This window comes from Eupeodes corollae, chromosome 1, assembly GCF_945859685.1.
Source record: "Eupeodes corollae chromosome 1, idEupCoro1.1, whole genome shotgun sequence".
Taxonomy (NCBI): domain Eukaryota; kingdom Metazoa; phylum Arthropoda; class Insecta; order Diptera; family Syrphidae; genus Eupeodes; species Eupeodes corollae.
In genome coordinates, this window is record NC_079147.1 from 198,135,170 (window position 1) to 198,153,249 (window position 18,080).

The 18,080-nt window shown below is 31.8% G+C and overlaps 1 protein-coding gene across 1 annotated transcript in view; it reads right to left on the reverse strand.

Moving 5' to 3' along the window:
* LOC129940263 (alkaline ceramidase) overlaps nt 1-11,238 on the reverse strand; it is a 31,738-nt gene extending 20,500 nt beyond the window's left edge. The window contains exon 1 of the mRNA XM_056048546.1: nt 10,176-11,238. Within this exon, the coding sequence (XP_055904521.1) occupies nt 10,176-10,271 (96 nt within the window). The 5' untranslated portion in view covers nt 10,272-11,238. The remainder of the gene's footprint in view (nt 1-10,175) is intronic.
* Nucleotides 11,239-18,080: the final 6,842 nt, after the last annotated feature.

Here is an 18,080-nt window from a genome sequence, read left to right on the forward strand (position 1 = left end):
GTAAAAGTTTTTCGGTGGATTTCAATCAGGAAATTTTTTCAATGACAGAAACATTTAATGATAGCTATAAACAACCTGTCACCAAAATTCCAATGTTTGTTTTCAATGATGAAAACAATGATAGCTATAACTGGGGCCTTAACATTTTTGTTTCAATTTTAAACCATTCCGATATATAATTTCAGCCAGAAAATTGTATTTTAATGGTCAGGTTCATAAAATAAAAGGGACTTCATTTGCAGTTAACTACATTCTTTGAAAGTAAATTTTGAACAAGACAGATTTTAAGTGTCATAAACTTTAAAACTTTACTTCACTAACCTCAGTAAGTCGTGCAAGAACTACCAACTACTACTATAAAATATTCCTCAGGCAAGTTGTGTTTTGTATTTAAAGAAATATCTTTTTTTTCTATTTGACAAAAAACTCTTTTACGTAAAACATCAAATTGAATTGTGCATAAAATAAAAAAAAATCACAGATAATAAAGTTCAGCTTTCGTTTCAATGAAAAATTATAATAGCAGTCATTTTGACATATGTAAGTGGAATTGACTTGACTAACTTTCCAATAAAGTTGCTTGTATTGAAAGGCAATTTTTTGGCAGCATGACAATCAGATTCTAGCAACTTGCCTTACTTTCAAGCTCCTTATGTCGTCTGAACTTGCCCAATGACAGAAACTTTCAATGGTTGCCATAAACGAAGTTGTTGAACCGGGGCGGCAAAGTATGCAATAAGAAAACTGCCAAACATTAGAAAGAAATTGGTTTGTATTTTGTAAGATTTTTATGTAACAACATTCGCATGACTTTGTATATCTTAAAATTCAATTCAATGATGTAGACTCCGCTTAAACTAATTGCTCACAATTTTTATTCATGTTCCTGATGAGCCAACTTTTTATTTTCAAAATTTGAGAAAAGTCTATTTTTAGACTTCATAAGCAAAATTGAGTATAAACAATTTAGTTCATTGGAAGTCATCTGGCCATTTAAGAAAATTTTCCAATATGAGCTTACAAATTCATATACCCACAAGCAAATGTCTTAACGCATTGAATGACAAGTTGTCTAGAGAAATGTCAGAGTGACATTCGATTATTCATTTTGTTTTGTATATATTTTTTTGAGTTATGATCCTGATGATTCAATTTAATCAGTGTTAACCTTTCTGTATTGGAATATTGGTAAATGATGTTCTGCAGGGAAAATTAAATCGTTAGGCTATAAACAACATACCCATACCCGTGTCATAATGGTTATTGCATTGGACTGTCATGAAAGACGTCTTTGGCTCGATTCCTGCCTATGAAACCTAAAGTTCTATCACGAGTACTGCCTCTTGTGGGTCCATTCCATTTCTGAGAACAATACTCGCACACGGGAATGGTTGAAAGTTGTAATTCACTAGGTCCTAGTTCTCAACGGACTGTTACGACACCCAATTTATTTAATTTTGTTTGACATTATTTGACAGCTGTCAAAATCTTTTACCGTGTTTTTTTTTTTTAATGTCATTCCTTTTATAAATAATTGTCTGTACAATTTTATTTTATGTGATATCAAATCAAAAATTATATTTGTCTAGTTGTTGGAACAAAATTTGTAAATTTTAAAGAATCTTGTCTGCAAATTGTCACTAGGGCAGTATTTCCGCCTTAAAATAAAGTAAAGTAAATATTACATACAAATGTGTACATGCTATTATACCTTCACTGTTATAAAATAGCTTTGTTAATTGCAAACACGAATGCCAAGGTATTCTATTCTAATCGCACATTCAGAGGTCAAATAAGAGGTTTGCTCTTATTAAGTTTCAGTATTAATATACAGTAGGTAACCACATTTCGCCATTGAGCTCACAACAAAAATTAATTAACATACAATCTAAAACTAATTATTTTTCTTATATTTTCCAACTAATCCGACAGAGGTTATGTATACGTTTGTACATATTTGCCTTTATATGTTTATTGTAACCATGAAGTTTATTAAATATAATACTTCAATACTACGTTTAAATTTTGATCATTACTTTTCTTTTTTGATACGTCATTGTCAAGCCTTGTCAGATGACGTTTAAAATTGTTAGCTATCATTACTTTATATTTCAGACAATTGCTAAAAATTCCTATTCTTCAATTACGATCTTATACGTTTACGCCAAGTCAAATCATCTTACAATCTGACAATTAAATCTTCAAAAATGTATTTTTCATTACATTTGGTTTTTTCAGTTAGTTGGCAGCTAATGTCAGACCAATGACTGACCTAACAGTGTAAGGCGTTTTTCTTTTTTCGCTCAGAAAAGGGTTCGATTCGGAATCCAAGCATATCGAGCATAGCTGTCACAATTTGGCATATGTCAATTTATTTGTCATTTTCTTCAACAGAAACAAGAAATAAAAGTAAAAACATGCTTTTACATGGAAAACAAATTATTGTCAAACAAACATATCATTTCATCTGCCAAATGCTTGTGTTCAGCATTCAACTCTTTCTGCGAAATTGAGTAATTTATATCCAGAAATATGGAATTTATTGGTGCAATCAAATATAATATTTAATTAATATATTGTTTTAAAACAACTGGTTTTTATTTAAGCTATATGTTATAAAAAGCCTTATACATAGAGTAGCAGATATGTCTACAACAAATTTGCATTCGTTATTGAAATTGAATCCAACCGAGAGCCCGAATAAATACAGGAAAGTACAATGGCCACTTATGAAGTATCAAAATAATAATGACACTACGTATCAGATCATTGATGTCATAAGAATTTGGTTTCCTTAGACGGAGCTCTCATTGGACTCATGATCTCACGACGCTTTTTGACGTTTCATCATTTTATCCGATTTCCATCAATATTGAAAACAATTCTTGTCTCTTTCTAACAGCGACAGTAAGAGCAAGGTGAAATATTAATACGCAGATACAGTTACATATTGGAACAATGTTAAATTTCTTCTTCGGATAGACGTCAAAAATGACGTTTATATAAAAACCACCTACGCAAAATGATCAAGTAGAATTTAATTTAATGGGAATTTAAAAAATTAAAAGTGCGATTCTTATTGCTTCTTTTATTCGCACTTTGACAGAACTCTGGAGTAACCAATTTTTATATCAAATTCCAGTTTTTCAAAAACTTAAACCACAATCACTGGGAACTGACTGTTCCTATCACTTCCTTGTTCAACATTTTATTTATTATTCATTAACGAAAATAAAAACAACTTTCGGAGTCCAAAGTCAATTGCGAAAAATGACTAAGAGCGACTGGATACTCATCACTTCAGTTTTTAGTATTTTTGTTTTTGGATTCAAGCAATCAAGTTTATAGCCGGTTCTTTGTGTCTGACACAGAACAACAAATGAGCATTTTTCATTGTTTATATACACAGTGGGATTTATTTATGTTCTGAAGACCCCAAAGTTTTTTGTTTTGTAATGTTTGTTGTTTAAATTTAAATTAAGCTATAAAGCAAAATAAAAACAATATATTGAAAACTGATGAGAACTTTCTCAATGCTAAATTTATTGGAATTGAAATAAAAGTCAATGTTTTTGACTTTTTATTTTATTTGTTTATGGGTTGAAATTGATTTCAAGAAAAATATTTGCAATAAAGTCAAAATTTCAGTGATATATCAGGTTTAAAGGTAATTCAATACCAAATTGGCACTGAAGTTTGCCATTTTAGCTCTTTATAGTGTATAATAGCACTTTAAAACTTTTATGCGAGACTTAAGTGTCACTTATTGAGGTTATCCCCCACAGTCAATCGGTCGTTAAAGTTTCCATATTGACCACTAAGGTGTCAATTCTGTGTATTTAAAATTAACCTTAATTGCTAAGCCATCATTCATTGAAATAAAATCAATTAAATTTGTTTTGCAAATAATAATTGCAAAATGTTTGTACATTAGGCATGTATTTTTAAATTCACTTAAAGCAAAACTTTTAAAAATAAATATAAAATCAAAATAAACATTTTTCGCACAAGACAAATTTGTGTTGTTGAAAGATTTAAATTTATAATGATGTCCATTAAATCTTCTACCCCACTTAAAATATGTACATCATTTATGTATGCGCTGTTTTTAAGCAAAGTTTTCAATTTATTAGTTTTCCTCGACACGAAAAGTTTGTATTCCATCGCCCACTTAATGGCTTTCTCTTTTAAACTATTCTCGTTAGAGAAAATGTTCGGTATTAGTTTGTGGACAAGGTTAAGTCTGTCATGAAACAAAATTTTAACTCAAATAAGGAAGACGCAAAACAATTAAAAATGTGTTATAATAAAAGTGATCACACAAATATTCCTCGTCAACCCACATATTTTTCTTTAAATAGCATTTATCCGGGTTATTGTTGTGCGTAAATGGCGCCCAACATGTGACGACATAATTTGTGTTTGCCTTGGAAAAAAGCGAAAATACTCGATCCAAATATTATTCACTTAAGGTTCTTTATTTTTCTATTTATTTTTTTTTCGTACAGCTGTTTTGATGGTAAAATTACGTACTACTAAATATATACAAATAAAAAGATAGACACAAAACAAGATAACCACAAAGTTATAGCTTCATATTACTACATTATATTTTCTCGTTTCCCTCTTTTGGTTCTGAAATTTCCATTACCATGTTTTGCCCTCGGCTTCATAGAAAAGAAAAAGCGAAGCAAAACAAAATCAAACCCATTAAACAATAAACACATATATTTCATAGAAATATGAAAAAGATACTTTATACCTAGGTTCCAAATAAACAGCTAACTGTGCTAATGAAATGTTACAACTGAAAAGGTCAACATTTTTAATACACAATAAATACAATTATTTTGACAGCAGACAATTAGCTAAAAATTTCCTAGAAAACTAACTTATCATCGTAACATTTAGTAAAATTTCAGCTCTGACAGTTACATCATGTCAAAAATTATATGTTAGAGATCAAACAATTCGAATTAACTTCTTTTACTATTTTTGTGTGCAGATTTAAAAAAAAATAAAGTAATGAAATATTAGAACATCAGCTTTATATTTTTCTGATACCTTTTTGACATTAAGTTATTTTTCTAAACTGGTTATTATTTGACATTAATGCCTTGTCACATGAACTGAAAATGTTGGATTTAACTTGTAAGGGTTCTCTTTACTTTAAATGTTTGTGAAACGTATTATGTATAGAAAATATTATTCATCTTCTTGAGAAGACATATTTATGTACATCTCAAAAATCTTGAACACATTAATTGTCAATTTAATTTCAATATCATAAACATAACAATAAGAAAATATTCACATGAGAGCGACCAAGGAATGGACGAATATTCGTTCTTAATGTCATTTCTTTTGATATCTTTTTTTTAACGTCATTACAGATGCACAACAAGGTTATAATAAAATTATTGGGCTAAGACGCGAGCAAGCATTTTATTCTTTGAAGTGTGGATCGTATGTATGAGTTTGACAGTTCGTTTCAATCAAATTGCAAAGCGCCACAAACAATTTTTCTAAATGTCTCTTATTTTGGCTTAATAATTACCTTCCGATTAACTTGTTATATTATACTTCTCCTTTTTTTTTACAATGTGCACAGAAATGAGGTTTATCGTTTTTTTTTTAAATCACATTTGTCAATTTATTCGGCGGCTGTTGTTCGATCTCATGTGAATATTTCTTAAAGAACTGGTACTGCATGCTGTAGCTAAAAGAGTTGTCAAAAAGTATCTCGTGTTACTTTGAACATTCTCACATTAAAACACACAGCTTTTTGACATTTCATGCTTTGCTCTCATTTGTTGGGGTCAGTAATTGAATCTTTTGTTGGAAAATTTTCACAAAAACTCAATATCGCAAAGCGCTAGAATATATTATCTTAAAATGTCAAAATTGCTGGACGAAACAGTTAAAACATGGCAAACCTTTGCAGCATCGTCTGCAGTTGCTTTGCGTTGTTTTCGTAAAATTAAATTTGTTTGTATTCAATATTTTGACAGCTATTCCAGTTTAAGCTACGTAACCATACTGTTCAGCCAGTAAAGTAGCAACAGCATCGTCAACAGCAAACAGCAAATGTGCGACCTAATTTGGATCTACATACATATGTATATCTGCATCTGCATAATGCAGAAAAATAGAGGGAGGCAGATATATATGTCTAATTTGAGAGTACAATGTTGCCGCAAGCCTTAACGAAAGTTTATTGAAATCAGTAAAAAGAAGCGTCACAAAAGCCTTATAACTAAACAAATTTAAACATATTTCAGACAACCAAAAACCGTGGCTATAATTAGGCTCACATTGTTTTCCATTAGTAGTAAAATGAATTCTTTATATAGTAAAAACGCATTAAAAATTCGGAAAAGTATTTCCCTAATGTAAGAAAAAATGTTTCATTTAAATGAAATGCTTATAAAAAGTTTAAACAAAACATACAAAATCTAACATAGTAACAAAATTTAAAAATAAAAGCGTGTGACATATCAGTTCTTGCAAAATTGACTGTCAAATGTTGTATTGATGCAAAATTTGTAAGTTTTGGCCTTCAATTATTATTTGTGAAAATAAAATGACCAAATGAAATTGAACATACAAATAAAGTTGAATAAAATATTAAAATTTTGTTAACTTTTTTCACTGTCTAGTGGTTTTCTTTTGCAAAACTTGGAACTTGGAAACAAAACAAAAAAATTTTAATTGACGCAATTGAAAACCATTATCCACAAGAAATATGTGGAAAAAGGTACGCTTTTTATAACAATTCAATTAAAAGGAGACAGAATGAGCCGTAGAATGATACCTACTCTGCAATGAACTGAAGTATCTGGAAATATGCAAGCTACAAACCTTAGGAAGAGTATACCTATTGCAAACAAAAATATTAATTTCAATATACAGGACAGTTTCGGCATCCTCAAGGTTAGGCATATTAATCGTGTAGTGAAAAGGAAAACACAAAGCACAATTTTTGTATTGTCTTCATAATCAAGAATTATTTAAATTCAGTTCTTTATAATTGTGGAGAAAAATTCAAAATGTTATTATTAATAATTAAATTTAATTTATAAATGTAGTAAACATTTAAGTTGAAAATTATTAGCGTTCAGCAAATTTAGGGAAGTGAAATATTTCTTTTAAAAGCAGCCATCAGCAGTTTTATTTACATTTAATTGAGCGCTTAATGCTTCAAAAGGTTTGTTTGTTTAGTTCATCTTTGAATTGCTACACGTTTTCTACATATGTTTATATAAAAGAGAAAACTTGTGGCTTTCGAATAGTATATGTAAATTATGAGTTTTTAATATAGGTTTTCGGCCAAAACTGATAGTTTCACAAAAACCAGGTTTTGAGTTTCCTATAAGGCTGTTAGTTAACATCCAGACATTGCCAATTTGGTTTCCGTAAGAGGCATAGCTGTATTACCTCGCTCATAAATGTGACAGAAGATTTGCGACAATCGATGGATGAAGACAAAATCTCGTTTCTAGTTTTACTAGACTTTTCCAAGGCATTCGATTCCGTAGACTTCTCTGTTCTGTGCAACAAACTTCATAATGAGTTTAGTTTCTCATCCAATGCTGTAGATTTAATCAAATCTTACTTGAGTGGAAGAAAACAAGCAGTTGATATAAATAACAATTTATCTGAGTTTTTGTCAACTACTAGGGGAGTTCCACAAGGGTCAATTTTGGGTCCACTCTTGTTTTCATTGTACATTAACGCACTTCCTAGTATTGTAAAGTACTGTAAAATCTGTATGTACGCCGACGATGTGCAGTTGTACCTAAGTTGCAGAGTCGGTCTCATTGAACATCATGTAGCTTGTATAAACGAAGATTTGGAGAGTATTTCACGTTGGTCTCAATCTCATGGCCTTCTATTAAACCCTTTGAAATCAAACTGTCTCGTTATTTCACGGAAACCATTAGACTTATCCTACTTTCCATTGGTATTCCTTAACAATACTCCAATTATATACTCTGAGACAGCTAGAAATCTGGGTATTGTTTTTAATCGCTGCTTGACGTGGGATAATCATATAAACTCAGTCATAGGAAAAACGTATGGTGCTTTACGTTCCCTTAAAGCCTCTCAATCTTTTACCCCTATCAAAACTCGAATTATGCTGGTAAAAACATTAATAGTGCCAATTCTTATTTATGGGTGTGAAATATATAGTTCGTGCAGTTTTGAAAGCAAGCGTAAATTAAATGTAGCTTTCAACAGCGCAGTTCGTTATATCTATGGTTTACGAAGATATGAGCATGTTTCAGCGTTTTCAGTTAAGCTTTTCAACATGACATTTAACAGTTTCCTGGAGCTTCGTACTCTACTTTTGTTTTCTGACATTTTACTAACGCATGAACCCCGCTATTTGTTTGAAAGAATACGAACACCTACTTCGAGTAGATCCGGACAACTCATTCATCCGCGGTACTCATCCTTAACATCGGAGCGCCAATTTTTTATAAATAGTATTCGTCTTTGGAATAGTCTTCCACGCGATATTAGGAGTATTGAAGATCCGCGAAGGATGAAGATAGAAATTAGAAATCATCTATCGTCTTTAAATGTTTGAGCATTAATTATGATTAGAATTAATGTAATTAGTTTTCATCTTATTTTTCTTTGTTTGTCTTTGTTAGAATAAATTAAAACTACTTTGAATTATCTTTGATACTACTTATAAAAATACTTATTTGTAATAATAGCTTTTCACTAGCTTATAAGATATTGTATCTTACTGTGTTAAGCAAACGATAATAAATTGTTAAAATTGTTAATTGTTAATTGTTATTTGTACCACTTTAGGATCTGTTCATAACTGTCAATCATCTCTAATGGAGATTGCGCAACAGTTTAATATTCACCTTTATTGGTTACCGGGCCATAGAGACATTCCAGGTAACTGTAAGGCAGATGAACTCCCCAGGAACGTTACAGTACAGACTATCTTACCACGTTTGGCAAGTACTGGCATACCAATCGCTACTTGTAAACTGCTGCTAATGCAAGATGCTGTCAGGAGGGCAGGCACAGGTGAAACAACATCACCACGTGTCAAGTCACAAAAAACATCTGGCCAACACTGGATTTAAAACGTTCGAGGTTCTTGCTCTCTCTAAGCATATCGCATATAAGCTCGATAATAGGGGTCATAACCGGACACTGTCTAATAGGAAAACACGACACGAGACTAGGCGTATTCTCAAATGACTTTTGCAGAAGCTGTATGGATGAGGAAGAGGAAGAAACGGTTCCCCATGTTCTCTGCACATGCCCTGCTCTGGCTCGTAGACGCAAGAATTACCTAGGAGAATTCTTCTTTAACGATCTAAACGATCTACATAAATCATATCGGTATAATCAGCCTCTCACGTTTCGTAAGGGACTCAAGCTGGTTTCATTGAGTTAAGGAGGAAGCCTCAAGATTCATGTGGTATCACAATAGGCCATTAAACTGGCCTAAGTGTGTCCGTTTCCATCTTGGACAGCCACTATAACCAAACCTAACCTAAGGGTCTGTTTCCTTAACGCTCTTACCTTTTGAAATTCTGTTTAGCAAAATGTCAACACAAGAGTTAGAGAATGGCAGAAATAAATTTATTTAATTTTTTGCTCAAAGTTTACTTTTATTATTAACTTATTTTTGTTTTAAATAATTAAACTCTGATTGTCACCCCACATCAAATATTACTTGAATTAATTTATTTGGTGTGTCATTCAACACTAACTTTTATAGTTACCAAGTGTTCACTAATTTCATTAAATCTAAAAACATTTATATTGTATCTATAGCTTTAAGTTTGCTTGAATGAATACAAATTATCTATCTATCTACAAATTTTATTTTATTTGTTTAAATCCATTAATTAATATTATAAAGGAATCCCGTAGACGAAAACTAATCATAAGTAATATTTTGTAAGTTGGCTGTTTTTTCTGATCTTGAGTATATAGACAAAGCTAACATATACGGGTTTTCTTTTTCAAGTTCACGCAATGCGCAACAATAGAAATTAAGTATCTACAGAATGTATATGAAACTTGACACATATTTGGAATACAAAAAATTTGACGCGTAACAAAACATAGATATGTAAGTAAATGTTGTGACGTCTTAAGTTTTTAAGTGGGTCTAAATATTTACATGAACTTACCGTATTGACAAACTCAGCTATGTTCGATGAAATCAAATAATTTCCCTCACACCAATCAACGGGTGAACTACCCGGCTTCAGGTGCTCCCAAGCCATTTGATAAAAATCAAAACTATCACTTCCGGTGATACTCAGATTTGTGGCAGCAATTTTACACCTTCGTCACAAAAAAGAAAACCCTTTATCAAAAGGGCTTAAGGGGCTGGGCTGTGATTGTAAATAGCGCTAGGGGTGGCTGGTGCGGCAGCGGTAGCGATTCCAGTTGATAGATGAGTGGACTTGAATTCACGTGAGACGGGTTATTATGCTTTCTGTTTACACACACTCGGCACGCATTTATGACGATTTACTCGAGATTCAAAGAGACGACGAAAAAGAGAGTGAGAGAATGCAAGTATAGGTACACCGAACACCGTACACGTTTTTGACACAAACGTCAATTCACACGCGAGAGAGCACGTCCCTGACTGATGCGGCAGCAGTAAAGTGACAAGTGCACTGCAATCTTGAACGACAACGAATTCGCAACTCGCAGGCAATCAAAAACAACAACAAAACAGTTCACAAGGATAAAACAAGATTTTCTGCTAAAAGGGTGGTTTGGTTTGGTTGGTGATGGAAGAGCTGCAGAGCAATAAGGTAATAAGTACAATTTTAAATAAAACACACAAACAAAATGAACCAGGTTCTTCTGTGATGAGAAGAATTTATTTTATTATGTAAGTCGCAATTTATCACACCCGCTTTTGTTCACAAAACTTAAAAAGATTACTTTTTCACAGTAGGAATTCCGAACAAACAAACGGATCTAGGTTAGACTTTCAATGAAAGTGAGTTTCCGATGTAAATTATCGAATCGCAATTGATATAAGTTGAATGGACGTAAAATAATAAGTTACGCGGACCAGTTTTTAGTTTTTCTTTTTCGCCTAGACCAAGGGTTTTTATTTATACACAATCAAAACACATAACAAAAGTTAAACTAGAACAATCTAATGGATACATAGCGCACAACCGTTTTGATGTAGTGTTTCTGTTCGACTGGCTTGGCTTGTAGCTTTTGCTCTTCGTCTGCCTTTGCTTGTGTATAGCGAAAAAGGAATTCGCAGAAAAGGACTGTGGTGTAAATGTGTAGTGTATACAAAAACAAAAAAAAGAAAGCAAAAAGAAACACTCGCATTCACACCCGTGTATTAAAGCAACAACAAATCAAAACCCAGCTACAGCCAAAGCCAGCCAGTCAGTCTCGCTCAATGCAGGTGCAATTTTGTATTTTTGAAATGTCATTATTAATGAGGGGACTTTTTGGATTGGGTTTGGGTGTAGTGGGAGTATGGTGGCGCTGGCAATTGACTCAAATGAGGCCCTTTTCGCCTCTCTTTTTCTCTGTTATGTTATTTCGAAGTAACAGCTGTTTTTGCATTTTATTACATTTATATGACATTCGCGAACAGTTCTTTTTTTGTTTACTTCATCGTGAGTAAGAAACTTCAATGACGTTTATTTGTTTATGTTTAGAAATAGGGTGAAACTGGTTCGTTTTTTTTTTAATTTTTTATTCCATTGCAATTTTTGTTGGAAAAAATTACGTATACGCCATAGTGGTCACTTGAATAAAGGGTGATTTTTTAAAAACTATAGGAAAGATTCTCAAAAAAAAGCAGATACAATTGAGAAAAATGCATGATATCTTTATTTGAATCGATAGTACGGTCCATATAATTTAATGTTTGAAGATTATTTCATGCAAATGTTAACCTTGGTCCATCCGCTCAGTCCAATTTTGGCATACTCGAATTAATGCCTTAATGCTGTCTTAAAATGCGTCAATTGAGAAGGGCTTGTCGGTATAGAGATGCGCTTTAACATAGCTTTAACAGTCTAAAGGCGTTAAATTGCACGATCCAGGGAACCAATTGACCGGTCCCGAACGTGAAATAAAATGTTCACCGAACTCGCCTCTCAATAAGTCCATTTTTGCGGGTGCTGTGTGGCATGTGGCACTGTTTTGTTGAAACCACATAGCATGCAAGTCAAGCTCTTACATTTTGGGCAAACACACATTTGTATATCATTTCACGGTAGCGCTCACCATTCACAGTTATGTTACGATTCGCATCATCTTTGAAAAAGTACGGTCCAATGATGCCACCAGCCCATAGACCGCACCAAGCTGTGACTTTTTCTGATCAAATCAAAAAAAAAATGGGGTGGCGCAACAGTCCGTTGTGAACCAGGGCCTAGTGACTTACAACTCTCAACCATTCCTGTGTGCGAGTACTGTTGTCAGGAATGGAAGGGACCTACAATTTAAGGCCGAATGCGAACGGCTACTTTGAGAAAGCACTTTTTCATGACAAGAATTACTCTTGAAGGATTTGTCAATTCGTCGCAAGAGGCAGTACCCGCGAAAATTATTTTTTTTAATTAAGGTGGCACAGGCAGGGATTGAACCCAAGACCTCTTGCATGACAGTCCAACGCACTAACCATCATGCTACGGGTACTACGATTTTTTCTGATATTCACTCCAAAATCGACAATACGCCAATAAGCAGAATTGTCAAAAAAAAAAACAGAATCGACAATTCTGCTTATTGGCGTACCCATTGAGCCAAAAATGAGCTTCGTCGCTGAACACAATTTTTCGGTAAAAAAGTGGACCTTCGGCCAACTTTCTAAGAGCCCATTCACCAAAAATTGTACGTTGGAGTAGGTCGTTCGGCTTCAATTCTTACACCAGCTGTTTTTTAAAGATGTCACATCTAAATCCTTCCTCAAAATTATCCACGTGACCATAGAATGTAAGAAGCGTACGATGATCTTTCTTAACAAAACACGCATTTTGATAATAAAATTCAATAATTTGCCAGCGTTGTTCGTTTGTAAGGCCAAACTGAAGATGTTTGACAGTAAAACAAAACACAAACCTACGTCAGCTGTTTAAACCAGTGTTGCGAAAAAGATAATAGCTAAAATATCACCCTTCAGAAAACGGATAGATATTGCATATTTAAATTATGACACCATGGTCTAATGCAGACAGGCAAATGTTTTAACATTTATTTCATTCATACAGAGCCTTTACTTAAAGTTGGTAAAAATGTTTGACTCAAATATCTTAGCAGAACTTTACAAAAAAAAAAGCAGGTCTTTATTTAAAAATTATTTTTTAAATGTTTCTTAGCTTTTAACAATTTAAACATTTCTTCTAACTAATAAACGTTTATAACTTGGCTTATAGCAATTAGGCCTTTTTTTCAATGACAGACATTTTTAATGAAAGCTTTAAACGACCTGCCAAAAAATTCCAATGTAAAAAATGTTAAACCTCCAAAAAAATGTATTAGTTTCCTCGATCAACAAAGTTAGCCGGTAAAAAAAATGTTTTTCTCAAATATCTTATCAAAACTTAACACTTTAATCAGTTCTCATTTAAACAATAAATCCGACTCTAGTTAAAGCAGGTGGTTGAGTTCAAAAATGCAACTAGTTGCACAAGTCACGACGACAAAATTCACGCAATGCATTTAAGAACAAAAAAACTTCTAAAAGAATGCGGCAGATATACAATATCAAAAACCAGTTCATGAATGTCATCGAAGTAGGCGACTAAAAAAAAGTATGACAGAAATATTTAAGTTTCTTCTTTAAGTTACACGGGTTTTGGTTTTTTAGTGTCTTAACAAAAATCTCTCAAAATTTCCAATTAAAATGTTTTACTAGGACTTATTTTAAATGTTTTGAATGGAACAAATTCATTAATTTCTAGAATGTGAAAATATTATATTTCAACTCATTAATAACAAATGATTTTATTTTTTGCAAAGAATTTAATTAATATTCATTTATTTTACCAACACACAGAAATAAAATTACTGCAGGTTTGATCGCATTTCAGCTGTCAGACTGTTTTTTTTTGAACAGAGCTACCGACTGCAGTAATGCAGTGTATTTACATTTATGAACGCAAATCTTGCATTACTGCTGCATTTTTTTAATTAATGAACTTACCCGGTCTTTATTTTAAAAATCTTTTTTAAATGTTTCTTAGCTTTTAACAATTTATACAGTTCTTCTAACTAATAAAAGTTATTAACTTGACCAATCGCATTTGTATGTTTTCTTTGGACTATCTTAGAATCCATTGAATCCGGGGGTCCCCGTTGAAATGTATATATATTTTTTAAATTTCCTTTCCTTTTTTAGCTAATTAACATTTCCAGATAAGACATTTTGTGAAAAGAAAATAATTCGCCACTACAAGGTAAGCGCATTATCTTAATCTTATATATAAGTTTGTAAAAACTTAAGCCAATACAACTTTCGGGAATATTTTCAAGCTTTTGTCTATTTTTTTTAATGAAATGACACACATCAAAAAGATAAAGTATACTTTAAAAAGATAAATAGGAATTTTGCTGCTTCTTAATTTAGACGAGCGTTTTAAAATATCAATGAGTCAACCATCATCCTTAGACTTATTTTTAGAGTCGACTTCAAATTTAAAAATGATTAAGAGTAGTCTAAATAATCAAAAAGTAGCGCTTTTTGTTAATGGCCTCTTTATAAAAATCCAACTGTCATTTTTTTCATAGAAATTGAAATTTATAATAAATACCACACACAATTGGTAAAAATTGATGTTCCATTACATCGATAATCTTATAAATAAAAAAGGGTATTGACTTCAAAATGATTTCATTCTGTGCTAAATTTTGTTGTTAACATATAAGATAATAATCTTATCCAATAAATTTTTTTATAATAAAAACTTTAAGAAAATGCTTAAAATTTGTATAAATTGGTCTTCGACTAAAAATCTCGTTAACAAAAACAAATTTTCAAATCTGACTTATTTTATCATATATGAAATATTGTTTGCTAAATTTAAAGTGAAGTTTTTAGAAAAATTCAATTGACAACTTTTTTACAAAACACGAAAACCTACAAACAAAAAACTGATAATAAATGGTTTTCTACTCAAGTTTTTTTTTGGAACAAGGAAGTGTTTTAAATAATTTGTTAAACTTATAGTCAAATCGACAGACGTTAATATATGGTAAGTTAAAGTTATCAGAATGAGTCACACCCCAGCATCTTTTTAACTTCCCATAGGAAGTTATTGTAATGAGTCCGATTTGTCAAATTGAAAATTTTGACATTTCTCGACGTTTGAAGGTCACTAGAGTCGAAAAAAAGATTTTTAGAAAGATGTCTTTACGTATGTAGGTGTATATAAAAAATTAATTTTGTTATATTAAAATCTTGAGAAAAATCAAATTGACTGTTTTTATAAATAATAAAAACCTACAAAAATCATTTCTAAAAGTTCGTAAAAATTGTAATACGAAAACCAACAAACCTTTTAAGCAAAACAAATCGACAGACAGGATGGGAAGTTATCAGTGTTGGTCGCATCCCAGCCTCTTTTTTCTTTAAAAATAAAAGATGCATTATATTGATATTAATAACAAGATGGGAAAATACTTACAAACATTTGTAGTAAGCATGCATTTACACGAATTTTATCTAACATAAAACAAAAAAATACCAGATTTTTTAGGTTGAACGTAAGTACTTTGTCAGGTAATCCTCACCCTGCACGCCTTGGGAGGCTAGTGACCAGTTCATGACATATATTTCCACGGAAAAGTTGTACCATTCTTTCTCTTGCCTTAATTAAAGCTCTATTTGCATACCAGAAAAATGTTCTACCAATTCTAAATTTCTTTTTAAAATGACATTTACTAGACCTGAAGTTTGTGTGTGATGGTTGTCCTGTTCACATATGTAAGAAACAGTTAAATTTCCAAAACGCATGCCGCTCCATTACATTTTCTAGTATATTTGTATAATGCGATTGATCCATACGTCCTTCAAAACGCCACATTTCATCCCCATGCTTGATTCCGTACTCAAGATTAACTGAATATCGCACATAACATTTTTTATCTGATACAAACACGTTACTTCGAATTCATCACCCCATAAGATTTGTTTTCAAAATGAGATCGGTTTTTCAAATGTTTCTGAACAAATTCCAAATGATGATTTTTGACATAAACATTCCCGCAAACTATTTTTAAAGGACGATTCCTTATTATTCAATGCTTTTATTTTATGCCTTAATTAAATAACTGGAAGGATTGACCCGATACTTTGTTGAACTATGAGATATCTTCTCTTCAATTTGTTTTTCTTTTTATCTCTTTCCTCTTGCGGTTTCCAATCTATTTATGTAAAATATTCTTTCATCATTTAAGTTGACTTAGTTGGAAGATAAGTCCATCTGAACAATGAGCTTACGCATTTCAGGTGTGAGCTTTTGTTTTTACACATTTTGAGTATTGACAAGTTTGGTCTTCATTTTCTTATTTTTTTTCCTTCAAACTAAAATTACCCAATATTTGTAGTAAAATTATAACATAAAATATTTTATATTCTTAAATGTAAAAAAGCAACAAATTTGGTGGACATTAAAAAAGGTACAAAGATTTAAAAAAATTAAATGAAATGCAAAGCTTTTCTGCATTTAAAAATTATTTAAATATCTGGTATTCTGCCCCTTTTGACATCTTGGATATTGAGTCAACAAATCGGCGGCATCTGTCAATTGAAATATTGTACCACTCCAGTTGAACCATCCTCCACAGTTCGGTTTAATTTATTGTTAAATGCTTCGCAACCGCGTATTTTAAATCTTTCCCAAAATTTTCTACTCAAATACGCTGATTTTTTAAAATACTTTTGAGCAGATTTGGATTTGTGCTGTTGTCCTGCTGTAGAACACATTTGAGAGGCAGGTTCTCTTCATGATATTCATCTTCATATTTTGTTCTATTTTACCCTCAATCAAATGTATTGGTCCAACGCCATACCAAGAAAATTAACCCTTATTAAAATTAATAAAATACTGCCGCCACCATTCTTGACCGTTTTCTGGATGTATTTAGGATTCAGTTCTTTTAAATTAAGTCTTCTAACGGTTTGTCTGCCATCACTTTCGAATAAATTTATCTTTTTTTCGTCCATCCACAAAACATTCCTCGACTTTTTTCCTCCTTCTGGCCCACTCATATCGAAATTATCGTGAGCGAATTTAAACCGCGTTGTCATATTTTGTTTTCCTTAGAAAGGGCACCATTCTTGAGATCCTTCTGAGCAAGTTAGCTTCAACAAGTCTTCTACGAACAGTTCGGGAAGTTATTGGAAGCTGTAGTTTGTTTTTTATTTCCCTTGGAGACTTGCAAGGATCTTTTTTTTGAGGCGCAAATTATCTTTCAGCCTTTTTTTGGTTATTTAGCTTGGTTTTCCCCTCTGTTTTTGTTTTCTCTTCTAGGGAATATTGCTTACCGCGACCCATATTTTCCTTCGAATTAATTGTAATATTATTAAAATAATTTAAATTTACTTCCCAAAGTGAACTTATTGTTTTATAAAAGTAAAAAAAATAATATTTTTGATACTAGTTAAATATTAAGGTCTGTGTTCCAATGTAAAACACAGTCTTACCTAAGGAACGGTTAATCTCCAAACTATCAACAAGCAAAAAAAATTAAACCCATGTTATTTTGCATAAGAAATTCTAACTTTTTTTGATAACGGTTAAACTACTTCTAATGCATGTAGTTGTTTTAATTTGGTTTTACTATCAGCATTTTTTAATCGCATATAATTATTTTGTCACCACTGTATGTAGAATTGTAGATTGTAGTTCTTCGTGCTGATTGCTTTAGAATTTTTTAGAAAAGAGAACTTAATTATCGACAATGACCCTAAGTTCGATCTTTTGTATATTTGGTTTCTTAGCACAACCAAAAAAATTCTTTATTTTTGTTGTTTTTTTTTTAAATCTTTCTCAGATTTTTGAGCAACCAAAAAAATTATTTTTGAGTTTTTTCAC